The sequence below is a fragment of the Chelmon rostratus genome, chromosome 6, assembly GCF_017976325.1.
Source record: "Chelmon rostratus isolate fCheRos1 chromosome 6, fCheRos1.pri, whole genome shotgun sequence".
Classification (NCBI taxonomy): Eukaryota; Metazoa; Chordata; class Actinopteri; order Chaetodontiformes; family Chaetodontidae; genus Chelmon; species Chelmon rostratus.
In genome coordinates, this window is record NC_055663.1 from 17,098,411 (window position 1) to 17,126,375 (window position 27,965).

General features: G+C 42.4%; 4 protein-coding genes across 5 annotated transcripts; 2 read left to right on the forward strand and 2 right to left on the reverse strand.

Annotated features, from left to right (window-relative positions):
- Window positions 1-275: 275 nt before the first annotated feature.
- LOC121607507 (transient receptor potential cation channel subfamily M member 1) lies at window positions 276-19,046 on the forward strand. Its single transcript, XM_041938345.1, has 27 exons — window positions 276-379; window positions 7,112-7,188; window positions 7,826-8,021; window positions 8,204-8,417; window positions 8,732-8,856; window positions 8,961-9,132; window positions 9,465-9,639; window positions 9,724-9,847; window positions 11,563-11,635; window positions 11,739-11,839; window positions 12,220-12,396; window positions 12,511-12,645; window positions 12,780-12,830; window positions 12,930-13,070; window positions 13,166-13,195; window positions 13,295-13,587; window positions 13,745-13,973; window positions 14,149-14,280; window positions 14,368-14,499; window positions 14,589-14,717; window positions 14,824-15,075; window positions 15,181-15,355; window positions 16,047-16,067; window positions 16,155-16,299; window positions 16,397-16,602; window positions 16,778-16,910; window positions 17,001-19,046. The coding sequence occupies exons 1-27, from the start codon at window positions 308-310 to the stop codon at window positions 18,376-18,378; spliced, it is 5,088 nt and encodes a 1,695-aa protein (XP_041794279.1). The 5' UTR covers window positions 276-307; the 3' UTR covers window positions 18,379-19,046.
- Window positions 18,602-22,873, reverse strand: LOC121607509 (ras-related protein Rab-8B-like). Its single transcript, XM_041938349.1, has 8 exons — window positions 22,033-22,873; window positions 21,400-21,460; window positions 21,247-21,307; window positions 21,074-21,151; window positions 20,847-20,936; window positions 20,669-20,734; window positions 20,526-20,576; window positions 18,602-19,805 (listed from the first exon to the last, which is right to left on the reverse strand). The coding sequence occupies exons 1-8, from the start codon at window positions 22,154-22,156 to the stop codon at window positions 19,713-19,715; spliced, it is 624 nt and encodes a 207-aa protein (XP_041794283.1). The 5' UTR covers window positions 22,157-22,873; the 3' UTR covers window positions 18,602-19,712.
- On the forward strand, window positions 22,839-24,402 carry rps27l (ribosomal protein S27 like). Its single transcript, XM_041938350.1, has 4 exons — window positions 22,839-22,973; window positions 23,678-23,786; window positions 23,924-24,034; window positions 24,153-24,402. The coding sequence occupies exons 1-4, from the start codon at window positions 22,968-22,970 to the stop codon at window positions 24,179-24,181; spliced, it is 255 nt and encodes an 84-aa protein (XP_041794284.1). The 5' UTR covers window positions 22,839-22,967; the 3' UTR covers window positions 24,182-24,402.
- dnaja (DnaJ heat shock protein family (Hsp40) member A) lies at window positions 24,398-27,935 on the reverse strand. 2 transcript variants are annotated; one of them, XM_041938347.1, is made up of 8 exons: window positions 27,800-27,935; window positions 27,245-27,389; window positions 26,079-26,253; window positions 25,872-25,976; window positions 25,552-25,779; window positions 25,232-25,462; window positions 25,039-25,139; window positions 24,398-24,938 (listed from the first exon to the last, which is right to left on the reverse strand). In XM_041938347.1, the coding sequence occupies exons 2-8, from the start codon at window positions 27,374-27,376 to the stop codon at window positions 24,723-24,725; spliced, it is 1,188 nt and encodes a 395-aa protein (XP_041794281.1). In that variant the 5' UTR covers window positions 27,377-27,389; window positions 27,800-27,935; the 3' UTR covers window positions 24,398-24,722. The 2 variants fall into 2 exon arrangements, with proteins under 2 accessions (XP_041794281.1, XP_041794282.1); XM_041938348.1 differs by having other exon boundaries at window positions 27,245-27,385; window positions 27,800-27,922.
- Window positions 27,936-27,965: the final 30 nt, after the last annotated feature.

Genomic DNA, 27,965 nt, shown 5'->3' on the forward strand with positions numbered 1-27,965 from the left:
GCCTGATTATGGGATGCCCGGCAGAGGAAAAGGGTCTATGTGTCAAGTGTGTCATCGAGTGATTTATATCCCTGGCTGGGATCTCTGTCTTGTCAGTCGGGAGTAAGCTGCAGAGAGGAGAGAGAAGCACTGAAACCTTTAATGATGTGATTATTTTTCTAAGTGTGAATCCAGGGGTTGCTGCCATGCCTTGGTTCTGTAGTGGGTATCGAGGGTTTCTGTCTGTTTCTTAATGCTGATGCTGCTGCAGAACTTGGACCTGCCGCCAGTCTCTGAGTTAATTTGACTTAAATTCTAAGTCTTCAACATGGACACCAAGGGCCCGGGTACCAACTTTAAGCGGTCCTCCCTGAAACGCTCGGCATCCGGCTCGCAGAAGGTAAGATGAAGCTATTTCTGGCACATTCAACAGGTGATTGCTGAGTTGGCTCTAATGGAGTGTTTTCACTTGTATTGAAAAAGAAAAAAAACTTTGTTATGATATTTTGACGTCCTCTTGAGATACACTTGTGGCATTCATTTATGAAAGTAAACATTTGGTGTTGCTCTCGAAAAGGGAATTTGTAACGGAATGACGTTGCATTTTATCATAGTTTTTGATCGTTGTTAACTTTTTGCATCCAGAAACCACTTTGCTCTGCGAATGACTTGTCACATGCAACCGTTACTATGAGCTGCACACATTAGTTCCTAACCAATCATTTCCGAGCCCCTTTGTCCCGCATAATGACATGCACCATTCAGGACTGCTGCTTGCATACCGGCAGGCACATGGTCTGCGCTCCAAGCCCTGCAAACTTACTGCTAAGTGGTGTTTGAAGCTGAGTAGGCTTCAAGAGCCGCTCGCTCCAGTACTGCAGTTTAATCCTTCATAATGGCCCAGTATGGACGACCACCGCCATGACAGATTAAGGACTTTTATGTCATTCTAAAGTCTGCTTTCATGTGATTAACACACTCCTGTTAACATGTCCTTGAAAGCAAGAAAGATGCACTGTTTTTACATACATGCATATTTGAATACATTTGCTTCAGCTCCCAATCCAACGGGCAGTGTATGACAGGATTAGAGCACACACACTATGAGCTAACTCAGCCTGTGTTGCTTTTGTAGACACACGTAAGCACAAAATCTGAGTGGAATTTTGAGAAGGGGACAAAGTACAAAGATAGTTTCTTATTTAAATAGTTTAAAATAAAGGATAAGCAAACATAAACCATTTTAAAAGCCTCTGGTTCTCCAGGAAAAAAAAGATGAAGATGGAAAATAAACGTGGTGTAAATCATTTCAGCTTCATCTTTTGTAGATTACATACAGTCCATATCTATAATCAACATCAAACCATTCCAGTAAATATGTGCTTTTTAAATGCCGAGCCACGCTGCTCATTATATGGCTAAATCAGCCGTCGCTCCTGATGTATATATCAACAGGATATCTGACACTGACATCATTAAAAGAATCAAGTGTGATGGGTTTCTATAAATTATAGCGGGCATTATTTGGTGAGATTAATATTCTTTGCATAATCCACGGCCTTTTTCTGTGCGGTTTTACTCTGTAAAGCAATCAGCGATGTCATGGCTCTGAGCTGAATACGGCTGCACTTTTAATGAGATCGGATATGTTGCTAAATATAAACTCATTGGCTGCACAGACCAGACTGCAGAGAGATAACGTTCTGAACGTGCATTTTTTTTTTTTTACGACAGTCTTTGATCACTCATCTGCTTTATTCAAATGATATATGTTCATTTACAGTGGGTCAGGGTATGAAAAGGGATTTATTTTTCATCCATGGTATAGTAAATGATGATTAGAAATGAGGGTTAAAGTCTTGCTTGTTTGGAGCCTTAAGGTCCTCAAACAAAGAGCACATTCAGTTAAATATGTTCACATGATATTACCTTGCTGCCATAAATGAACTTAGTAAAGAATTCATGTTCATCCGTGGTGTTCTTTCTACAGAGAACGCTACTCACCAGCAAGTAAGCTGACCTTTAACCCCTTTTACTGAGAGTTAGTTGCTTACCGCTCGACAGTTAAAGAAAAGGCCTGAAAGCATCAGTTGCCCAAAAAGTTTGAATAATCACAGATGAAATTTGTGCTCGCGCCCTCAAACCAAATTCGCTGGATCAATAAAAACCGCAAAGGCAACACAATCAATTAAAATGCGATTAATGAATCCTGCAGTTTTCACTCTGGGTTTGCAAGATCATATGACCGCGTGATGTAAGCATCAGGCTTCGGGTCAGGTGAGGGGCAAGAAGCCTCAGAAAAGCTTTAAGGCTCCGGTCAGGATGGAGCATAAGGCTGCAGGGTTGCGAGCTGTGCGAAGGTTTGTGAAAAGATAAAAGTGAAGCAAGTAAAATCTTCAAATGCTGCAGCAGCCTGTAGTCGAATAAAGTGAAATGGGTGTCTTTTACAAACTTAGTTGGGTTGCTGTGTATAAAATGTGAATTTTAAAGGAGGTGGATATTAGTTAGTGGTGGTCAAAGTGAAGGGAAGTTGCCTTGAAGATTTAATTCTGCGATGGAGATGGAAATCTCTGACACCCCATATAATTACATGTCAAAACAAGGTGATATATTTGCCTCTGATGGGCCATTAGCGGACACACTCATACTCACACAACACTCATGGTCCGACCTGTTAACTGAGCGTTGAAGTGATAGCACTCGCCTTTTTCCAGTATAACATGGCATATAAGGCTAACATTTAGGTAAAACTGTTGGGCTGCTGTCATGAATCTTCAAGATTTAGAATGATTGGGTCATGACCGCGTTACACCACAAAAAAGATCCGATAGCTGTTGTTAGTTTTTTGAAGGAGCCGTCGGTATTCTGATCCCCTGACCTGATGTAAAATTTCATTTGGTCTCTTTCTCAGTCAGACGTTCCTTTGTGGGGAAACACAGAAAAACAGCAGCTTTAAAACATGTCTTATGACTCCCTCAACTCTCGGGCATAATCAGTGACATGTTGGACTCGTGATGGCTAACTGGATTTTCAAACCCAGGAGGACAATGAGTGCATTTACAAACAGGGCTGAGGGGAAACAGCTAGCTTCACAGTTGATGCAAATTTGCCAATCCAGAGCCTATGACTCGAGCGTGTCGCTTTGTCCAAATATCGCTCGCCTCAAGTGAAAATGTGTGAAAGGCAGCTTTTCATTCGGTCCACGTGGGATTGACCATGAGTCCGTAATATTTTTTTAGACGGTGAAGGAGTTTACGTGGGCTTCCTTCCTGTCACACTGCATCAGGCTCTGACCACATCCCCATTCAACACCAAACCCGAGCAATTAGTTGCTTTTATCTTCAACCCTGGTGACATCACATTCCATTAGGACCCCCAAATCCTTTCTGATCCACTTCACTTGAGGCTTTTGTTGCGTGAAGTCCGACGTTACTACGATATTCGCAATGACACGTATAGTTTTTACTCAGTTTTACAAAAGCCACCAACTGTAAACGATTAGGTGTCCAGAATGCACTGACATTGACAGGTCAGGTGTCAGCGTACACATACAGCCAGCGTTACATCTTCTCCCTGTGGCAGTTGGAGCTGAACAGTCCGTGTAATTGTAGTTGCCCTGGAACAAATTTCCTGTGATCTCGTTGCTCACTAAGCTGTGGGTCAGGAGACCAGGACCATGTGATTCCAGTGCGAAAAGGCATGAATGTATGGCAAACAGTGTACGTGGACTGTCTTGACCAGAGCAATGCACTATGTGTCATGAATAATTGATGAACTTCAGAGAAAAAGCACCATTGCGTCAATATACCTCATATAAAAAGAGGTGGTAAATATCTCTTATAACTTTTCTGCTAATCTAATTTCTCACACAATTGCCTTTTGTTTGGAACGACCATTTCCTGAGAAATTGCTCCACGCTGGAATGAACGTTGTTTATTGTTCTGAGGCTTAAGTCTCATTAATTTGCTTGGTGTGACACAATCTGATCCTGCAGTATCCAATTCTTCAAGGTTTTTGTTGTTTAAGAGCTCAAAGGCAGCTCTTAACAAGGCAGCTGCTTGCTGACTGGACTTTGGTTTTAATTGCTGTGGTTAATGAGTTTAAGCACGCTGAAATAACTGCGTCATACTCACCAAACCCTTCTGGAAATGCACTTTGTTTTCTTCGGCTATAATTAACATTTTTTTTCTTACCAAAAAGAGGGGAAGCTGGTGGGGGAGTTACGCTTATACCTCTCTGTCTTTCTGAGTCATCAACCACCAACCTCCCTTGTCTTTTTCACTGTGAGTTACGGTCAGGCTCAAACTGCTCACTTCAGCCATAAAAGGAGCGCTTATCATACCGTTTCACATGAGGAAGGTTTTAAATGGATGTCTACAACTTTGTGCTTGTTAACTCCATCTCAGCTCCGAGCTCACCTAATGCCTCCCTCTGGCTATTAAAGCATGCACCTGAAAGCCCTTAATAACATTGAGTCCAACATGCACAATAAACAGGATACATTTTAAATGTATTTAAATTGGTCAGATTTGACTTTTCCCTTTAATATCTAAATGATCTGTTTTTAATTGTGGGATATCAGGCTGCAGCCAGGAAGCTAAATGTGATTTTTTTTAAACAGTAACATCTGTTTCCAGCCTGCTGGGGGGGTTATTTATTAAACACAATCACTTCAGTTTTTGAATTCAAATCCACTCAACATGACCGACATTAAAAAACCAGACTGAGAAACTACTGAATAGCTGGTGTGCTGAGTTTTCTTTTCCTCCACAAAAACATGGTGGGTGGAAATAGAGATTAACTGCAATTAGCATTGACTGACCTTGCCCCCAACTGGAGACCAGTCATGTCTTAACAAGGCGCCTTCCAAAAGAATGCCTGCATCCAATTCTCTCAATTATGCAAATTGGGTTGAAATCAAAGTAGTTGGAGGGGGCGAAAATTTTCTAATGAAAAGTTGGGGAGCCTCTGAACGGGACTGCAGTGCTTTTAGGTTAGCCAGCCTGCTCCTCACACAAGCTAAGATCTTCCACACTGTGAAGTGAACACAAAGAAAGGAGTTTTCAACAAATTGGGAGATTAGGGGCCAGTTATCAAAGTAGATTTATTGTGCCTTGTTCAAGCGAAGGATGAAAATACCCTGTGGGCATGGAGAAGGGGTCATGGGACTCCCAAAAGGATTACCTTGAACTGGAGTCATGAGACTTGGGCGAACAAAGACCCTGCTCACATGCTCATCATATTAACTGGCCCTCATAAAGTGAAGAAGTTTCATGTCTTGTGGGATTCAATGAGAGCACTCGACTGGGAGTGCAGCACCAGGAGAAGGCTCCGGTGGAGGAGCAGCAGACTGTAGGCTTCCTCTCTGCTCTCTGGGCTAAATCTCCAGCAGCACTGGAGACAGGACCCTGCAGCTCGGACACAAGACTGCGCGTAAGTCTATCCACATTCTGCAACTGCGACTCTTTTCCAAACTCCATTTCAGCTTTCGCTTTTATGACAGAATTTGGAGGCTAGCACCGAGTGGCGAGAGATAAAGAGTGAATTCAGATGCAGTGACGGTGAAGAGGCAGCGCTGTGCTGAGTTCTGGGTGCTTGCTGATGCGTGATAACACTGAGATGGAAAACTGCTGAGACAAGACAGACAGCAACAACCACAGTGTGCCTTGGAAGATATAGCAAGATGGTAATATTTGAACAAAAACCTGCCATGGTGAAAGTATTGGCATTTTACATACGCTATTCATAGCCGATTTGTAGTGCTTTAACATTTTAAATAGGAAAATGCAAAAAAAAAAAAAAAAAAAAAAAAAATGCAACTGAATGGTTTGAAACAGGAGCATTGTGTGTTTTTACAGTCTGTTGTATCTACTGATTTAGCAAAACACTGATTTATGTAGTGATTTTATCTACCAAACCAAGCAGTTATCAGATTTCTATTTTGGATAAAGACAAAATGAGATGATTCTTTAATGAGTCTGGTGGGAAAAAGCAGGTCGGTGCAGGAGCAGACAATTAAAAGATGCAGAAAAGGAAAAGGGAAGAATGAAAACTGTGGATTCCCCCCCAAAAAATCAAATCTGATAAAATAGTGAGTACAAGTAGTGAAAAGTTTCTATGCAATATGCATATTTAATAAGAAGTATGCAAAGAACACAGTGTTTGCAGATATTTAGATAACAGGGATATTAACAAGCCATGCAAATGTGATCATAGTGAGTAGACAGGCTGTAAAAAACTATAGACCTGATTAAATAAAAAGATGTTGGCAGGTCATATGAAGGCGTCTTATAAACCAAAAAACTGGCAAATATGAAATGATCTCTTTTGCCATTCTAGTTAATATAACGAGAATATTTCTGTGGATGGAGGACATACAAAGTGCAGGACAGCCGCCCTGCTGCTGCTGCTGCTGCTCCTGGCTGGCTGAGGCCATTTGTGCAGATAAAGAGAGAGAACAGTAACTGTACTGTGTTATGGGCACTTCTGATTACAGTAAACAAGACTAGAATTTATCTACGGTCTTTCATATACACTCACATGACTTCAGACTCATATTTAAAGCAAAGAGATTTTTTTAGTATGTTTTAAGCCATTAACTCTGACAAACAATATGATGTTTTTTTTCATCAGTTTCTCCAATGCCTCAGTTTTAATTGGGCCTCCGCCGCCAACAATGGCCCTCAGAGAGACAGTGCTTTGAACTCAGGTCATTTTTGCTCAGCACTGGAAAAACATCAGACAGCAATCAGAGCAGGATTTGACAAAGTGTGTGGGCATAGTGCTTTTCACGGGCTGCTTATGAAGCTCCGGCAGACAATAAAGGTTGCCTAAATCCACAGAGTTGCTCTAATAACCTCAGGAGTGACCAAACATGCTCAGCCTCACCGTCGACACGCAATATAAACTGTTTTCAAAGTTCCCCAAAAACATTTTCACTTTGATTTTACTTCCTCCTCTCTCGCTGGGTTTCTTTGCAGGATGCAAATGGTCTTCATCTTTCAGCCTGGATTACCACCAAAAGGATTTTGATAGTGAAACTTACATTCAGATATCGGTAAAGACGCTCTCCCTGTGACTGCGGTATGACACTGTGTGAGCTGACTTTTATTTTTCTTCTCTCTCTCTACAGGCACAAAAAGCTTGGATTGAGAGGAACTTTAATAAAAGAGAATGCATTCACATATTTCCCACCAAGGATCCGACCAGGTAATTCAAATTGGCTTTTAAATGGTTATTTATCACTTGTGGTAAACATATGGCGTTCGCTTACAACAGCAGATATGACTTTAAATTTGTGAAAGCTATGCAAGTCTATAAAAAACTCTTTATTATGATGTGTAAAGTGTTAATTATGTAAATGAAAACACAAATAAGGGTTCTGCTCCATATTCACTATGAGTCAATTTTTAAATGTATTAAAATGATTTCTCTTTACTTATTCATCAATTTAGTAAATCATGACACCTCTGACTCTAGATTATCAGACATTTATCGGGATTAAAAGTGATTTTTCAGAGTGTATTGTGGGACCCAGTTGCTATCCTGGGCTCCGAGAGCAGCCAGGCAGGGCAGCCCTTTGTTCGCTGAGGCACACGTTTCCCAGAAAAGGGCACAGCCATGAAAGAGTCTGTGCGATGTGCGTTTCGAGGAAAAAACACAGCCTTCATGAGCAGACTAAACAACAGCCTTTGACTCGGCTCATTCGCTTCCACTCGTGGTTCAAGCCCTCGGCAACACTGGATGGTTCGCCGCTCAGGGTTTTCCATGAATGACCAACACAGACCGGGTCACCCAGAGCCCCAGACTGACATGCTATCACTAAAGCGATGCTTCCTCTGTCTAGATGTGCCTGTGGTCAGCTGACAACGCAGCACGTGGCCATCCCTCCTGGTGCCAACTCAGTAGAGGAGGCGAACCAGTTGGTGCAGATTGACACCCCGAAGGATAAATGGAGCGTGATCAAGCACACCAGGACGTACCCGACAGACGCCTATGGCTTAATCGAGTTCCAGGGCGGAGGATTCATCAACAAGGCCATGGTGAGTCTCAGCCGCTGAAAAATGACTCCTGTGTTTACATAGCTGGTCCTACACCAGCATGAGAGAGGTGAGTGGATGTGATGTGGCCTTAAAACATGTAGGGCTTAAAGCAGACAGAGTGACTGTGTGGTTTGACTGGAATAAACCACTCTACTGTACTTTTCCCCTCTTTTCTTTCCTAGTTTATTCGAGTCTCCTATGACACCAAGCCCGACAACCTCCTGCATCTGATGGTGAAGGACTGGCAGTTGGAGCTGCCCACCTTGCTCATCTCTGTGCACGGGGGTCTCCAGAACTTCGACCTCCAGCCCAAACTCAAGCAAGTGTTTGGCAAGGGCCTGATCAAAGCTGCTGTCACCACCGGAGCTTGGATCTTCACGGGCGGAGTCAACACGGGTAGGACGCGTACAGTTCGGGATAACGTTTTTAATGTCCACTTAACAAATAACAGTTTGTGACATTAGAAGATTACCTTTGCTCTAAATTGTCATTACATAATACCTATTCTGCAATTTCCTGGGGGAGATTTGACCGACCCATTGTCACAGGTTTAAGCACTGTAATTAGAGCTTTTGCGGGAAAATTCATCACAAATGACAATCTGTGTGGATTTTGCCTGCAGTAACCATAGTGTGTCCCATGATGCAGCCCCATTAGGCAGCTAAAAGAGTCATAATTCATGTTGCTATATTTTGCTCTTTACATCTCAGGGGTGATCCGTCATGTCGGAGATGCCTTAAAGGACCATTCCTCCAAGTCACGAGGGAAGGTGTGCGCAATCGGAATTGCTCCATGGGGGATCCTGGAAAACAAAGAGGACCTCATTGGAAAAGATGTGAGGACATTTGAAGCTGCATTGCACTTTCCCGCAAACATCCTCCTTCTTATGAATATGTCTTAATAAAACATTTTTAAACTAATTTCTCTTTCGTTTTCCAGGTAACCAGACCCTATCAGACCATGGCTAACCCACTGAGCAAGCTGGCTGTGCTCAACAGCAGCCACTCGCACTTCATCCTGACCGACAACGGCACCTGCGGGAAGTACGGCTCTGAGGTGAAGCTGCGTCGGCTGCTGGAGAAGCACATCTCCCTGCAGAAGATAAACACCCGTAAGTCAAACAGTGCTCCACAGACAACGTTGAACCCACTCCGTCCTCCGTGGTGTGTGAGTGTGAGCCAGAGTCTTGTTGGAAATGTGGATGGAGAGCTCCTCTGTGACCTGTGGGCTTCCCTTTGTCATCCTATGCCTGGAGCTCGGATAAGGCAGGGACAGCAAAGGGATGCTCAGCTGTCACCACTGACTTCACTCCCTCCCTCCTCCGGTTTGTCCGTCCACACATCACATCAACATGTTCTGCTTCAGCACTCTCAAAGTTCTGTGACACGTTGGCGATAGAGGGATGGATGGAAGGACTGACTTATTTTTGCCTGTGTTTTCCAGGCTTGGGTCAGGGGGTTCCTCTAGTGTGTCTGATAGTTGAGGGAGGTCCGAACGTGATCTCCATTGCGCTGGAGAGCCTGAGAGACGAGCCTCCCATCCCCGTGGTGGTGTGCGACGGCAGCGGCCGAGCTTCCGACATCATTTCCTTCGCACACAAGTTCTCCGAGGACGGAGGGTGAGATTTTGGATGATTTCTCCTCTGCTGTTATTACTTGTCCGGTAAAAAGCTGAAATGTCATCTTCAAATCTCCTCTTCCAGCCTGGTTAACGATGATGTGAGGGAGCAGCTTTTGGTGACTATTCAGAAGACTTTCAACTATAGCAAAAGCCAATCGCAGCAGATCCTGCTCATGGTTATGGAGTGCATGAAGAAAAGGGAACTGGTGAGTAGAGGTATAAAAGTGAAAAATAAGGTGTTAATACTTAAAGCTCCAGGTATTTCAGTTACCTCATGTTTGAATGTAGCTTGTCTGTGTCAATCAATAAACATTTCCGAGTTGTGAAACATCTGGTCTCCATCGTCATTCATCCATTCCACTCATCTGTGTGTTTCCATTAACATATTGAATAAACATAATCCCCACAACGTGCTTGTCATTTCTCCTTCTTGTTACGGTCATGTGTGGCATGTCATGTAATCTGGGGCATTCGCAGCTTCGCTGTAGGTCACCATCAGCCCTCACGTATAAGCACACGGCCGTAAAGTGGTGGGCGGGTGTCTAATCCCGTGGTGTTTAAACTGTTTACTTCAGTGTAAACAATACAGCTCGGGGTTTGACCTTCGATGAAGCACACATCCTGGTAAGATAGCACATTAATCCCTGAGCTGCGAGTGTGTCTCCAAAGTGTTTGCCGGAGACCGTGGTGCACAAACAGTGGCAGCATTTCTGCATCTCCAGCAGATGTCCGCAGGCGCAAGTGATGTGATTAGTAGTTTGTAATACCCAACGCATATAATCTCCAGACTCCATACATTTGGGTGGGAAAGATCAGTGCACACTACCACCTGCTTAGCAGAGGCTCTTACTTCATCCATTCACGGCAGGCATGCAGCACACAGATGGAGAAGAGGATCCATCTCCCTAATCCTCAGCCAGGTTCCCCTCTCTCTCCATTCGGCAGGCTTTTTTCAGTCCGCAGAGTGCTATCACTTCATCAGGGACTCTGCATCCTCTATCCCCGCTGTATTAGGGCGCCTAATGCTCCAACACACTCAGATAAGCAACTTAAACTGCTTTTTCAAAGATCACGCCGCTGCTGGCTTTTTTACGTACCATTTACTTTTCACTGATACCCAACACAGACATTGTGAGAGAACCAGAAGTTGTTTGAGCTCTTTATACCCAACTAAGAGGCCACACTATTGCCTGCTCTTAATCTAAAGTGCCATGACTAACCTACAGGTGAATCAGTGTCACCGTCTAGTCCCTGCATAATCCTTTCATCCTAAGTGCATCCCATGTGAACAGCTGGGTTAGACAAATAAAAACACTGATTTAGAGGCAGAAATTTGCTGTTATGTAACACCAGAATACAATGTTTGACCAAATTAGGACCTCGCCATTCGGAAAGTCGCCCTGTTTGCAGAGAAGCACCCCATAGCTGTCTGAAAGAGCAAGTTTTCAGTCACGATGCAGGGACGCTCATTACTAACGCATCCCGAGACCAGCTCTGGCACCGTGCCATACATTCATGCCGACTTTATCCCATTTATCACGGCTGCACATGTGACAGGCCCATCAACGTGATTTCATTTGATATAGTCGAGTCTATAACAAGGAAAGCACTATCAGAGCGACTAACAAGTAAATTAGCTGTTTGCGCTCGGAGGGTCAGTCACAGAGTGCTGCAGTGAGAGCGCCTGCTGGAACAATCTCCCATCAGTTGACAACACGCATGTTTACATCTGCAGTGAGAGTGGGAATACATTCCTGGCATAAATTCACTCATTCATTTGTGTGTGTGTGTGTGTGTGTGTGTGTGTGTGTGTGTGTGTGTGTGTGTGTGTGTGTGTTATTAACTGAGTCCACCATGGCAGTGCATGGCTTCACATCTGCAATCGTTTCTTCTCTTTCGTTTTTTTTTTTCTCACATGTAGATCACAGTGTTTCGAATGGGCTCTGAGGGACAACAAGACATTGAAATGGCCATTCTCACTGCCTTGCTAAAAGGTATTATCTCAACAGTATGATAGTAGTATGATAGCAACAGTTTTCTTGCAGTGTACTACATGCCAAATGCTCTCTGTCTGCCCCTCTGCTTCTTTTGCATCAGGCACGAATGCTTCAGCGGCAGACCAGCTCAGCTTGGCTCTGGCCTGGAACAGGGTGGATATTGCCCGCAATCACATCTTTGTTTATGGACACAATTTACCAGTGAGTGGTGCTCACATCTCACATGTAAATGAATCAATCCACACGAGTGCGCGGCAGTTGCAAAGTTGTCCAGGATGTATTTGTTACTAAAGGAAAGAATTCAGTTTTGAAAATCAAAAAGTCATTTGAAATATGGTTGTTTAAAATGATCGTGCACTCAAAAGTGTGTTACGCTTGTTGCTGCTTCGCTTGGATGTTCTTCACTGTGTAGAATGACGTATGTGCAGAGTCTGAAGTCTGTTTTCACTGACTAATGAATTATTCAAAGCAGAGTGTTTTTATATGCCTTCAAACATGTCTGGACAGGATCTTTAAATGTAACCAAGTGATGCTACAGAAAAGAGACTACTACGTTAAAGCTTATTTATTTACTTTATCAGCCTGCCGGTGCTATCGCCAACACTACAAGCTCTGCAGCCCCGGTCCAGGAGAAGCAAAAGAGTCCTGCCAGTGCTCCTCGCAACAAAACCCGAGGAAAGAAGGGGAAGGGGAAGGGAAAGGCAAAGCCTGAACCTCCAGAGGAAACAGACCCGAGGAAGCTGGAGTTGATTCGTTGGGTAAGAGCGGGGTTTGTGACAAAGGCTATCACTTCATTTTCAGATATGAGAATATAATGAATGCTGTAATATGTAAATAATAATTTCTTTGTCTTATCTATTACTCTGTCTTAGGTGAACTCTCTGGAGCAGGCTATGATGGATGCTCTGGTGCTGGACAGAGTGGATTTTGTGAAACTGCTCCTTGAGAATGGGGTCAATATTCACCACTTCCTCACCATTCCCAGACTGGAGGAGTTATACAACACGGTGGGCCTGGCACACTGCAGCAAATGAAAATAAGACCAACTTTGAATCTCTCAAAATACAGGACTGACATATATATATTTATAAAAAAGGTTGACACTTATGTATATCTAAACCTGTTCTTTCTCTCCTCTCAGAAACTTGGACCTGCTAATACACTAAATGCTGTGGTTCGAGACGTCAAAAAGGTAAAAATGATCTTTCCCATCAGATGTTCTTGCTGCACAATGTCTAACATTTCAGTCTGTACACTTCCTATATCATATATTTCTCTGGTGGTTCTGCAGGGAAACCTTCCTCCAGATTATCAGATCACTTTGATTGATATTGGGCTGGTGCTAGAGTGCTTCATGGGTGGAGCTTATAGGAGCAATTACACCAGGAAGGCTTTCCGCAACCTCTACAATAATTTGTACGGACTAAAAAGGGTACGCATGGGTGGAAGAAAATAATTGATAATGGTGTGTTCATCATGTTAAGCAACAATTGATATTAATGATCATGTTTTGTTCTCTTCTTGCAGCCAAAGGCTCTGAAGCTTCTAGGAATGGAGGTGGGCTCTCCTTTCTACAACAACATACTGTCACGTAACAATACAACCCACGTACAACTGAGTACCGGTAATCTACAGCCATTTTTTTCATTTTGTTAGGATGATGAACCTCGAACAAAAGGCAAGAAAAAGGCCAAAAAGAAGAAAGAGGAAGAGGTGGAAATTGATGTGGATGATCCAGAGGTCTGTCGATTCAAGTACCCCTTCCACGAGCTGATGCTGTGGGCGGTGCTGATGAAGCGCCAGAAGATGGCGCTGTTCCTCTGGCAGCGTGGAGAAGAGGCTATGGCGAAAGCCCTGGTGGCCTGTAAACTGTACAAAGCCATGGCCCATGAGTGCTCAGAGAGTGAACTGGTGGATGACATCTCTCAAGACCTGGAGAACAACTCCAAGTCAGTACATGTAACATCTAGGGAGTGGAGAGTCACAAGTTGGACTTCTCATTTGCTTTTAATACTTCTGCAATTATGTTTTTGTTTTATTAGCTCTTATGTGACCTCAAACTCTTCTGAGAAGCGCTACGTATAAATCATCATTATTGTTTTACAGAGAATTTGGCCAGCTGGCCTACGAGTTGCTGGACCAGTCCTACAAGCATGACGAACAGGTGGCCATGAAACTCTTAACATATGAGCTGGTTAACTGGAGCAACTCCACCTGCCTGAAGCTGGCCGTGGCTGCTAAGCAACGTGACTTCATTGCCCACACCTGCAGCCAGATGTTGCTCACAGACATGTGGATGGGCTGTTTAAGGATTGGCAAAAATCCCGGCCTCAAGGTTGACATCACAAAATGTTTTTCCCTTTAGGCATCCATAAAAATATTTCATAAAAATAATAACGACATCACTGGTTGCAATATTTGTAGTATTACAGCATGAGTAAAATAACTCACTGTAAATGAACAACTAACTCAGTGTATCTTATAAAAACTGTGATAATCTTCTTGCCTAGGTTATTCTGGGAATCATCTTTCCTCCTCTGATTCTGCTGTTGGATTTCCGTCTTGGAGATGACGCATCCTATCATGCAGCCGGAGGCAAAGAAGAGGGAAAAGACAAGGACGATGACACAAAATCCAGCAAGGTTCACACTCACTATCCTGATTCATTTACTTTAGGAGTTAAGTTTGTAAAACGATAAGCTGAAACAGAGTCTGATGTTATGTTGTAGGACCCTAATGCTGATGCAACTTCCCGAAAGGGAGACGAAGAGGAGGGCAGTGCTAATGTTCGCAAAATCCCCATTGGCAAAAGGTTCTTTGAGTTTTACGACGCACCATTCACCAAATTCTGGTTCAACACTGTAAGTTTCCTTCATGAAAAGAAGAAGATTTTAATGCAAAGTGTGGTGACTTAAGTGCTAACATTTTGGTATTTTTGTCCTTCTGACAGATTTCCTATCTGGGCTACCTGATGTTGTACAACTACATAATCCTGGTGAAAATGGAGCGATGGCCGTCTATACAAGAGTGGACTGTCATTGCATATATCCTCACACTCGGAACTGAAAAAGTCAGACAGGTAAAAGCCATTAAATACGACCAATCTGCTCTGAGTCGAGCCATTATACCGTATGTGTTAAAGATGTTTTGTGCTCTCGGCGCGACCTTCAAACCCTGGCGTCTAGATTCTGATGTCAGAGCCAGGGAAGCTGAAACAGAAGATAAGCGTGTGGCTGGAGGAGTACTGGAACATCACAGACCTGGTCGCCATTTCCACCTTCCTTCTTGGGCTAATGCTACGGCTGCAGCATGAACCTTACATGGGCTACGGCAGGGTCATCTACTGTATAGACATCATCTTCTGGTACATTCGCGTGCTGGACATCTTTGGAGTCAACAAATACCTGGGACCCTATGTGATGATGATAGGGAAGATGGTAATTACATCTTGTGTTTCATTCTGAGCTGAACAATTAATGTGAAACATGGCACACGTGACGTGCATATGAATAGAAGTTCAACTTTCTGTTTGCTTCTTTCAGATGATAGATATGATGTACTTTGTGGTGATCATGCTGGTGGTGCTTATGAGCTTCGGGGTGGCTCGGCAAGCCATCCTTCACCCTGATGAAGAGCCGACATGGCGCCTGGCCAGGAACATTTTCTACATGCCCTACTGGATGATCTATGGAGAGGTTTTTGCGGACTCGATAGACCGTAAGACTAGAATTCATAGTAAGATTCTGTTTCCTGATTCTGGGCAGATGATCAGTGACACATTAATTTCTTTGTTTAAAATTCTGTGCTGCACTGTGACACCCCTCAATACTTTGTCTCCCTCTGCTGGCACATTCACAGTAGGCTCTTAACTCAGTTGTAGTTTTGCATTGAGGAAGAGCATGATAGGTATTATTATCTCATCTCCTCAATCGTGATCATCTGCCTTCAAGTTTTTTCTGTCTGTCAGTGTGTCTTCTGTCAGGGTGAAGGCAACAAGCAGCTACTGAAAAGTGTATATTAGGAGGGTTATAACTTTAAGTATTTCTGAAGAAGTTGCCAATACATCTGTTTTACCATTGATACTGAAAGCAGCATGTGTGATTCCCTCAGTCTTTATAACAAATGCTCAACATTCTTGATATAGCTGAAGCAAGCTGTAAACTAATTTTAAAATCAGATTAACCACAAAAGATGAAGTATAACGAGATGCCAGAGACATAAAGTACATCGATTATCTCTACTGTTTGATCGCTGGCCGTTTGGAGAAACATTTTTATGACTGCCGTCCCCAGTTTAATGGACATGAGCTTGACCTTGACAGAAGTATGATGTAAAAATCCTATGTTTATTGATTTTAACGCTCTCTCCGTGTTTCTGCATGACTGCGCTTCTCTGGGATTTGTCTAAGTCTATGCAATGGAGATCAACCGTGAGTAGTGCTTAAGTCAAGAATGCAATTCAAATCAGTTAGTTTAGGATCTCAGATTAAATTATATGTCTGTAACTTTCCCCACAGCTCCATGTGGTGAACATTTATATGATGAGGATGGGAAAAAACTGCCTCCCTGTATCCCCGGCGCCTGGCTCACACCCGCTATAATGGCCTGTTACCTTCTCGTGGCAAACATTCTTCTGGTCAACTTGCTCATTGCAGTGTTCAAGTAGGTATATGCTCCAATGTCTACCTGCTCTATTATTTTCCAAGACACGTCGGCTATTAATGCGTGCACTCACTGCTCTTGGTTTCTTGTCCCACAGCAACACTTTCTTTGAAGTCAAGTCCATTTCCAACCAGGTGTGGAAGTTCCAGCGGTATCAGCTGATCATGACGTTCCACGACCGACCCATCCTGCCGCCACCACTCATCATCTTCAGCCACCTCTACATCCTCATCAACAGGCTCTTTCGCCGATGTGCCAAGAAGAGACAAGACGGCGAGCTGGATGAGAAGGACCGCGGACTCAGTTAGTCACAAAACAAATGCACACAATATAACATGATAGACTTAGAAGTCTGTAAAATTAGGATCTAAGATAAAAATCGGATCATGCTGTAGCCCACAAATAGAAACTTACAGAACAATATTGGTCCTAATTGAAACACACTGACTGACTTCATGTCATCATTTGTTTCTACCAGAGCTTAGGCTGAATCCAGAAGAGCTAAAAAGTCTGTACGAGTTTGAAGAGCAGTGTGTGGAGGAATATTTCCGTGAGAAAGAGGACGAGCAGCAGTCCTCCAGTGACGAACGCATCAAGGTTACTTCAGAAAGGTGAACCACCTTTTCAGGTAGCTTAGATATTTGTATGTTTGCTGACTGCAGTTTATACTTAAACCTTTTTTTCTCTGGTGTTCCTGGCAGAGTTGAGAATATGTCCATGCGTCTGGAGGAGGTTAATGAGAGGGAGAACACCATGAAGGCCTCCCTGCAGACTGTGGATCTGCGCCTGGCCCAACTGGAGGAGATCCACGGACGAATGGCCGTCGCCCTCGAAAAGCTTGCAGGGGTGGACAGGTTGGAGCTCACCAGAACCTATTCACGAAACTCCTCTGTGTGCGACCCCTCCTCCCTGCTTCGCCAGGGCAGCATTAACAGCGCTGATGGTTACAGTCTTTACCGCTTCCACATGGACATGGAGGAGTTTGCGGCGAAGCAGAAGGACACAGATGAGACAACTAAAACTGGTGTAGAAAGACAGAGGAGTCTGCGGCAAGCCTCCAGTAGCTGTGCTCTCAACACAAAGGAAGGTGGGCAAACCTTAGAGGTCGGTGGTTTAGAGAGGTCACGGCCAAGTTCATGTGTGGACATCCTCATATCTCCATGCGAACAAAAGCCTGCTTCTGTAGCATCAAGTCAAGAGACCATAAGCAACATAAGACAAGGCAGCACAATGCTGCTAGATAGACTAACGGATATGAACAGACTAAGGCCTTCTTCCCCTCCAAAAAGGACTAAATCCTTGCGATACTACCCAGTCGAAGACCAACCCACCTCTCCTTTGACGAAGCGGAGGGCTATGAGCACCATCACTGTCAGCCCGCCTGATGAACCAGAGGTCGCAGCTGAACCCACACAGAAGGCCAAACTGCCGCCGACAAACCCCTCTTCCCCAAAGAGGACTAAATCACTGAGATATATCCCCACTGAAAGCGAAAGCCAGACATCCCCTATCACAAAGAAGAGAGCTATGAGCAGCATCGTCTACAACCCAGCCGAAGCAGGGGATGAGGCGCTGCAACCTCCAGACTACAGATCAGTGGTGGAACAGATCATTAAAACACCAAATCAGTGGCCGGCAAACTTGGAGTACCAGGTGCAGCCCACCGGCTTTGGTCACATTCCTAAAGTCTCAACAGTCAGAACTCTTGCCCAGCAGTTCCAAACCGGTGCTGGACCTGCGGAGCTTAAAAAAGAGGCGACCCAGACTGATCATATTCCTTTAGAAAGAAAAGAAGCTCTTCCAGCAGCGGAGCCAGCGGTAGACCAAACAAAGGCGAAGGCCAGGAGAAACCTCTCAGACTCGGCTGACTATCTGACTGTAGCCAATCAGAAGTATATGCCGTCTCACAGGTCACAGAGCTGGAACGAAAGCGAGAGGAAAGCAAAGTTCTCGCCGGTCAACAAGGAGCCGAGAGCCTCCAGCAGTGAGAGAGACCTTGCAGAAGCCTGCAGGGTGGATGATGCGGGAAAGAAGATGGAGGCAGAGAAGAGAGAAGATGATGCACAAGAGATGAAATAGGAGCAACAAGAGAGGGGAAAGCAGCAAGAGAGGACAACAGAATGAGGAAAAAAAAATGAGGAAGATGAACTGAATGCTACCAGAGAGGCAGAGAACTGTGAAATTTAAGGGAACTTACCATCGACTGGAGACCATTACTGAGTTTATGAAACTGTGTTCACAACAATGATTAAAAAAAATAGAACGACAGTGACGAAAACTCATTCCCAAGCTCTTTAAGATTTCAACGATGCAGTAAATGTTAGCTGTCAGTGCAGAGTAGTAAAAATCAACAAACATCTCTCTTTTAAAGATCCACTTTCTTTACTGTCTTTACGTTTTCATTGGTGTAACATACAGTAGCTACAATCTTTAACATTACAGCTTTCCCCATCATGTCTTTTAAAGCTGGAGATGTCAAGGGAACTGGTTAGATGTCCACAGTTTAAATGAAAATAAAGTATGCACACAACAGTTAGTTGTGCTGACATGTGAACAGCAAAAACATGAACTTCCTACATACAAATGACACCTTCAAATACTGTCTGTAAACACTGTATTTTCAGATATTGTAAAATGTGCTTAATACTGATCCACTCAGAGGTATCCCGACGGCTTTCATGCAAATACTGATGGTCGCACAACAATATGTAGTAAGTACAACCCCCAGGAAACAAACAACCTCTCTTTTTTTTCATTTTGACACAGAAACCTGTATAAATAAAGGTTTCATTAAAAAGAATAAAAATCGATTATATTTATACATATTTTTGTCTTTCTATCACAATTCTGTGACTCCTTATAGGCATACATGAACAAATACAAATGATGCCAGTGCAACAGGAGACAAGAGGCATACTGATATACATGAATTTACACAAATACAATCAATGCTGAGACTTGATATGTCCATCTCGCAGCATCACAGTAGTAAATATGACAATAGGTAGTTTGTATAAAACAATGCTACAATTTATGAAAGATAAAATAAATCATAAGACAACTACGTGTAACTTAGATATTCTCATAAGATTCAACAGAGGTATTATATATGCCAGCAGAATCACTGCCTCCTGTGAGCAGAGGCTGCAGGGCCAGCTACAAACCAATGCTGGCGTTCACGCACAAGTCTTTTGCATGAGCGGATATACAGGCCTCATTCCTCACTGATCCTCTTCTGGTCAGCAGATCAGGATGGCATCTCAACCACTCATGAACCTGTGAGCTTCAGCTGGCAGTAGGGCCCTCTGAATGTGACCGCTGCTTCCGCTGCAGCGAGGTCATCCGGGAGGCAGGAAGGAACCCTCCCAAACAGCAAAGTCAAGCTAGAGCCGCAAACACTAGACATGAGCGGCCTAGAGGAGCGAACACTTCAAGAGTTTTATTCTCTTCGACTTTTTCTCTGTGATCTTGACTGGTTTGCCTGATCCTCCGGCATTGTTGTCAGTCTGGGAGGGAAAGATGTGATAGTAGAGAAATGTAATAATTGCAATAATGCAATTTCCCAGCTTGGGATAAATAAAGTATATCTATCTATCTATCTAAATACAGTGCTAAACAAGTAGGGCTTCACATTAAGCATTTATACTAGTGAATAAACATTATCATTAAGCTGGTTATCAGCCTTTCAAAAAAATGTTTTGTGCATTGCAGTACTATTAATACACTAATGTCAATTTAAAAATTAGGTTTTCAATAATAGTGTTCAAGCTTGAATATATGCATCTTCATAATAAAGAGCAGCCTCCTTTACTGCATTATGTTTGAAGAATGTTCGATTCTTGCATTTTTTAAGAGATAATTGACTACAACATTAACCAATCTGTGGTCTCTTTGTAGTGTGAGAGGTGGAACACAGGTTAAAGAAAGACCGCTAAGCACTCCGAGTGACATTCCTTGTATATGCACACATATGTTGCCAATAAAGCCGATTCTGACTCTACTGCTGGCAAAGCTGAATTGCTGTGAGTGCAGAAGTGATTGAAAGCAGCCTAGATGACCCTATCAACATTTTTATCAGCTAGTCTCTTCTCTCGTCTGAGAAATGGTGTCTGGAGGGTAAGAAGACTGTTTCAAGAGATTTCAGTGATTAAATCAAACTGAAACTATACAAGACATGTGGAATTTACACCCTTAGCATCTATTATAAGATTCTCTGAACCACTTACTGTCTTTGAGCTCAGGTTATGTAAGATGTCTCTTCCCATGGTATAAAATGCCTAGAATGGAAAACAGGATAACAAAACAAATTGTTAATATACATATTTATCATGTTATGTGATACTTTCAGGGTTCAAACCTTATTGCTTACCTCTTCTACATTTAAGCTAGACTTTGCACTGGTTTCCAAGAACTTAACTCCATAATCAATAGCCAGCTAAGTGAGATAAAAAATACAATGTTAGTGCCACTCAGTGCAAAATGGAAATTCACAGCATTTCAGTTCATTTGAGACTGCTTTTTAATAAAGACTGGCTGCAGAGACTCACTTTTTCACCTCTGTCTTTGGACACCTGTCTCCTGTCAGTCATGTCACATTTGTTACCCAGGATCATCTTCTCCACATCAGATGAGGCATGCTGGGAGAAGTTAAAAGACTCATTATATTAAGCTGTAAGTACATAACTCTCAGTGCACAGCAACACTATCAAGCAGCAATTTCTACCAAATACAAATGAAATTAATGCAACAATAGTCGCTTTGATTTAGAGCTCACCTCTTCAATATTTCTAATCCAGTTTTTTATGTTTTCGAAGGACTTCTCATTGCAGATGTCATACACCAACATGATGCCCTGTGAAGAAAAACAGTCATCCTCACTAACAATACCTCAGATCCTCTTATATGTAAGATAAACCCAAAGGGAGGAAGTGTGGGATGCAGACTTACCATTGCTCCTCTGTAGTAAGCTGTAGTGATGGTGCGAAACCTCTCCTGGCCTGCAGTGTCCCTGAAAACAGCAAATCAACGTCAGTGGCAAATGGGCAGGACTGTGTCACACCCAGATTTTTTTAAAGAGAAAAAAAGCCCACAAACACTCACCAAATCTGAAGTTTGACTCTTTTTCCGTCCAGCTCTATTGTTCTGATTTTGAAGTCTATTCCTGCATTTGAATAAACAAACAGAGACTGATGCTCACTGCGCTGATTAGTTACACATTATAAAACTATTTCCACATGCCTGGGCACTTCTGCAACAAGCAGCTGCCCTTTGTAAACTAAAAGAACTATTAATGCTCTTAATCATTCAAGTTGTAGGAGGACATCATTCAATGTCACAGCAACACTGACAGATTAAGTATACTGTGCTTTGTAGAGGATATAACAATTCTGAATGGAACAGAAAAAAAGGCTTCTCATGTCAAAAAGGTAGTTGAACATCATGACTACAGTTTTGACCTCATTCTATATTTAACCTTACAGGTAGCGATGAGCCATCAAGGACAGGCGATCATTATGATTGGTCTCTCAGTCCCATTGTCTTGCTCTGATGCAGTGATTGCACCTTAAACACAGTATGTCTGTGTAATATAATAAAAAATAAATACCACGCTATAGGTGTAACTAAGACAACATATTGATCACCAATGGCAAAGCGCAATAAATAAATGTGTACCGTTCATCTAAGCATGCATTATGTCAGACCGGTGCTGAGGGGCGGCTGCAGGGTACTCACCTATTGTGGATATGAAGGTGGTATTGAAGGAGTCCTCGCTGAATCTGAAAAGCAGACATGTCTTGCCGACTCCGCTGTCTCCGATGAGCAACAGCTTGAAGAGATAATCGTACGTTTTCGCCATTTAAACACACTGTAGACTCCAACGTTTCGACGATATAAGGCCGTACTGTGCCGGGATCCCACGTCTGGAAGTCCTCAGCTGTCGGTAGCAGTCTGGCAGCAGCCCGGTGCCGAAATGAGTGACGTCACGTTCTGCTATGCATTGTGGGCCGTGTAGTTTAAAGGGGTGAGTCGCTGGACTCTGCGTCGTGATTGTTATTTCGTATCAAATTTAATCAATTATGAGGTGACAGCAACTTACCATATATTTATGGGTTTCCTATCGGGCTATGCCTCAAGTAATGTTTTGAAATTATAAAAGCAAACATAAAAATCTGCTTTTTCTTCTCCTTTTTCATAAAAAATGCCTTCACGGACACAAAATTCATGCTCTTGTCAAAAATTGTTTGCCTAAACTTGATGCTCAGAACCAAAAAGCGCAAGAGCTCGGAGGCAGACTGTATGAAGTCTGCTATAATCTGGACTATATAAAACATTGAAAAATGACATGAAAATGAAATATCGTCTCTGTATCTGCAACAAACTCCGGATTTTTTCGTGTGAGGAGTCCATGAGAAAATGGCAAAAACGTCCATAATTCCTCTCTATGCTGAAAAACCAAAGGAATTGGATCCTCGCCGAGACTCTCTACCTTTTTAGCCTAAGACCTAACTTTTAATGAAGTTTCCTTGAAGGCCGTTCTCAGGTTTTTATAATATCCTCTCGACAACGCTCGGGGATGTCTCAGCCCCTCAGTTCCTGCTGTTACACAGCTCCGGTTTCTGTTCAACAAGCCCACGTATGCGCAGCAAAGCGAGCCTAGCACACTGAAAATGCCTGTAAGTTGCAATGTTTGTGGTCATTTGTTTAGTCTTAATTAATATACAGTGTTGTCAGCTGTCTGTTCTTTTTTACTATCGAGACCCCAGCGTCGTACGCTGGTGCTGTGTCAAACCTCGAAGTTGTGTTGTTGGTATGTAGCTGCAGCACATGGAGTGAAAGTAAGCTAACATAGCAATGTCAGGCACGGGTGGCGACTACTTGCTGAAATGCGACCGTATCGAATGCGTATGCAACAGAACATGTAACGTAGAAACTTCGGGCCAAGAAACAGTCTGTACCTAAAAACATTTTTTTTTTACAACAGGCACTCTACGTTTTTTTTTTTTACCGGTTTACAAACACAAAGCCAATTTAACTAAAATTACTTAGAAGAAAAACGATTTGTTGTGTATTGGCGGCACAGTGTTTTCCATCGTTCATGGTATTGCTAAAATGTTAGCTACAATCTGGATGTAAATGCCGTGTTGAGTGTATATTGGAAAAGGTAGTAGACGGCCACTTGCCTTGTTGATCACAGGAGTAGCGTTGAGATTATTAGCATGTCTAAAAGAAATGGTGAGTTCAGAAAAATAATGTACCTTAATTAGCTTGATATGACGTTACTGCGAATCCTTTAAAATCACTGTTGCTAACACTACTGCTAACTTCCACTGTCTAACTTAATATCACCTCTGACTTTTTTGTTTCTCATTTGTTTTAGCTGGCTAAAGACCTCCTCCACCCAACCATTGACCACGAGAGAAGACAACATAAAAAGAAAAGACTTGTTCAGACTCCTAACTCTTACTTTATGGATGTGAAGTGCCCAGGTATATCAAGAGTAGATTTTTAGACTTAAAGCAGTAATTTTAGGCCATTTGTCCTTTCACATATACATGGTATTTATAAATGTCTCAGTTAAGTGCATTTTTTAATACGATTGGCCTGTTAAATACTGTTTTTGCAGGCTGCTACAAGATTACCACTGTGTTCAGCCATGCACAGACAGTGGTTCTGTGTGTGGGATGCTCCACTGTGTTGTGCCAGCCAAAAGGAGGAAAGGCCAGACTGACAGAGGGTAAAACATCCATGAAATACCTCGTTATTGCTAATGCTGTATTCTTTGTTAAAATCAAGAGTATAAAGTACCACTGCCTTAGAGGGCCATCTAACTCATTTTAATTTTTGCTTTACAGGTTGTTCTTTCAGGAGGAAGCAACATTAAAAAGGGATTGCACGTAATCATGTCTGTAATTAAGCCATGCTGTTGATAAATCCCTTAGTTTTCCATTGATTACAATGTAGTTGTGCATTCACTAATGACAGGTTCTGTCTCTGTACAGATGTTCAACTTTTATGATACATTTATAAACTTGACATTTTTTAATATGCAACATGCTAAAAATCAAATCTGAATGAGTCAATAAAGAAAGCTGTTATAAAAGTTGAGGCGTTCTGGGACTTTTATTGATAAATAACCCAAAAGGTTTGTCGTGACTGAAATTACCTTCACAGAAAGCATTTAAGTCGGACGAAATGAAAGTGTCTGTGCCATAGATTTCTTAGGAAACATACATATAAAAGACACAGATCTTAAATACAGAACAGAGGAAACAATAACACCAAAATACAGTTTTGATAGATTGGGGAGCACAATGTGAAGTGAATGCTCCACTGGCATTTGTGTAAAGGAGAGTCCAAAATCCAAATCAACAAAAAAAACCCCATACATGCTCTACAACATTTTCTTTTATATCAGACTTTGATCACTGTGTTTGACATTGCACTCCACCTCTGGGACCCTCCTCATCTTCCTCATAAGCTTCCCTACTGTGGCTTCTCTGTTGTGCCTGCACATCCACCTCACTGAGTTCCACCTCCTCTGTGTCATCAGTTATCATCACATCCTCCCTGGGAGGAAGCAATCTTTCCAGCTGGAACATGAGATGCTCTGGGAGCCAACCTTTCTTTGGGAATTCCACCTGCGGGATAAATTACAATGAGATGAAATTCTCAACAATGAAGAAAATTGGATCCAGAGTTGTGTCACACTGGTGAAATGTTTTGCATTCCTGTTCTTACCTGGAATTGAATGATTAGCTGTCCCTTTTCATAAGGATCTCTGTAAATTGGCATGCCCTCATTCTGAACACATTTGATGTCATCATGCTTTATTACTTCACCTGTTGATAAGACACATGTTCAAGAAATCTGAATTGCATATAATATATAAAAACAAACCAGCACTGGGGACCAGCTGATCCCAATCAATTACCTGGCAGTGAGGTGATGACGATTGTTCTGCTGTCTAATGTTTGAATGGTCTTCTTGAAACCACACAGGGCCTCAACAAGTTTGATGTTCATTGTCATCATCAAATTGTCGTCTTGTCTCTGGAAGACGGGGTGATCCTTCTGATCCAGCACAATGATTACATCCCCAGGCTCCAGTCCAGGTTCCTGGTCACCTTCTCCATGGAATGTAATTCTCTGACCATCTTTCATACCTGCACAACACATTTATCACATTAACACAACTTTCAAAAAAAAAAAACCAAACAAAAAAACTTAGATTAGGGGAGGAAAAGGTACGTACCTTTGTCAATGTTAACTTCAAGAATTTTCTTAGTGCGTTCTACTTTGTGTCCGTTGCAGTTTTTGCAGCGGTCCTTGGAGTTAAATTTCTCGCCCTGTCCCTGGCACTCTGAACACATGCTTTGGATCTGCTGAATCATGCCTGGACCAATCTGTTGCACCTTGATTTGTACTCCTTTACCTTTGCAATTTGAGCACTTCTCCAAGGCACCTTTCTTGCCACCATAACCTGTAATAACCAGGATAATGTCATTTACTTTTACAACACTTATTGTATAAAGGGTTAAAGTAACAAAACGAAAACAATACAACACTACGTACCATCACATTTTTCACAAATGACATTCTTCTGAAGTCCAAGCTTCCTGGTGGTGCCTTTGTACATCTCCTCTAATGTAACACCCATCTGGTGGACAACATTCTTCCCTACAGGAAAAGCAGATAAAAATTAAAGTTACATAAGTTTATTAATATAAATAAAAGCCTGCTGCTAGATTACCTATAAAACAGTGCTACAATATATTGTACCTCTTCTCTCTCTCTGCATCCTTCCTCCACCTCCAAAGAACATGTTGAAAATGTCCATTGGAGAAGATCCTCCACCCATGCCCCCCTCTTTGATTGCTTGTTCTCCTCCTTGGTCGTACAAGTTCCTCTTCTCTGGATTTGACAGCACCTCATATGCTTGAGATATATGCTTGAACTGTAGAAATCAAACAAAAAAACATTATTTCTGATGTGGTCTTTCAAGTAGCTATACCACCAAAGTCCCACATTCAAAACCTTACTCAAGTTAAAGTATGCAAGATCATGCAAAATTTACTTAAAGCATCAAAAGTACATAGATATATGCTTTCAGAGTAATATTACTGTTGCATTAACATGTATGCTGCACTTTACTGCTGTAGTTGTTTAAAGTTGAGCTAATTTAAATACTTTACATGCTGTAGGTTAGAGTAATCTATGGAAATGCATCATATTCTCTAAGATCATCATATATTTGTAGTGTCACTGTCATGTGACAACCTGGCATCTCTGAAAAGTCAAGTTATCATGGTTTTTAAATAATTTAACTTAAAAAAATAGGACAATTTTCTTAAATGAAGACCTAGTCCTTCAGTTCATCAGAAAAATGCAAATTGAAAATCACCAAGATTTGTGGATGCCACCAAACAGGAAGGGTATGAAAAATTTGTTATTTGAAAAGAAACTTAACTAAAGCTGTAATGAGTGCAATACTTGCCTCTAAGATGTAGTGGAGAAGAAGAGTAAAGTAGCACATAATGGAAATACTTGTGTATTTGGGTAAATGTACTTACTTTCAACCACTGCTAGCAAGTGGTAATGACTGATATTAGTTTAATCTTTCCTGACCTTTTATCTTCATTTTCAGCATATTTTCTGACAATGACACTGAATGAGAGGAGCCCTTTACTGTTGAGCCTACAAGGACAGTAAATAACCACTTGATTAATTTCTCAACCTCCTGACGTCGGAGCCTGAGGCATTTCAACACAGGGAGGGCTAATCTTCCGGCACCTCAGCACAGGAGCCGCGACTAGATCATTCCAGAAAGTTCCTGCTGTCAATTCAACCAGGCGTGCAGTTTAAAATTAGACAGGTCATTTCTATCAGTCCATAAACGGCTACAGGAACCGCACAAATGTCTCTAAAGCTATATGTAGCTAACTCACCTTATCTCCTTCACTGGGGTTCTTATCGGGGTGATATTTCAATGCGAGTTTTCTGTAGGCTTTCTTGATTTCCTCCGGTGTGGCTTGGGGGCTAACACCCAAAAGATCGTAGTAGCCGGTTTCGTGAACCATGGTGACAGTCTAGCTAAAACATAAACCAGACACACAATAGCACGTTACGTAAAGCTGCCACTTACTATTTTGTCCATGAGGTTAGCGTTTAGGACCCAATGCTTCAGTTAGCTTAGTAGCCACGTAACTCAAAAATTAACGTTAGCTACCATTACCCAACAACAAAGTTCACATTAGCAAGAACAACAGTTAAACTTAACCTGAAAACGTAAGAAATAGTGTTAACACGTGGAAGGAATACAGTGACATAACTATGCCTCAAAACACCTCGCCGGCAGCACGTGTGGACGTTTTACAATCCCTATCAACCACATGCTAAAATGCTACTATTTAATATCACGTCAAGCTTGAATGAACCCGCTAGCATTTATGTTCCGCATAGCTAAATATTCTTTCAAGTTCCAGAATAGCGTACCAACTTACCAGGTGTTACAACAGCCCTGGCTTTCGCTCGAGTATCTCTGAGCTAGAGAAGGAAGATGGCTGGTTCTTGTAGCCGCAACACAGTACAGAACTTTCTGGAGGGCTCTGGGAAGAAGGGGCCGGAAGTCTCGTTGGCTGGACCCCAGTGAAAAAAGGCAGGAGGAAT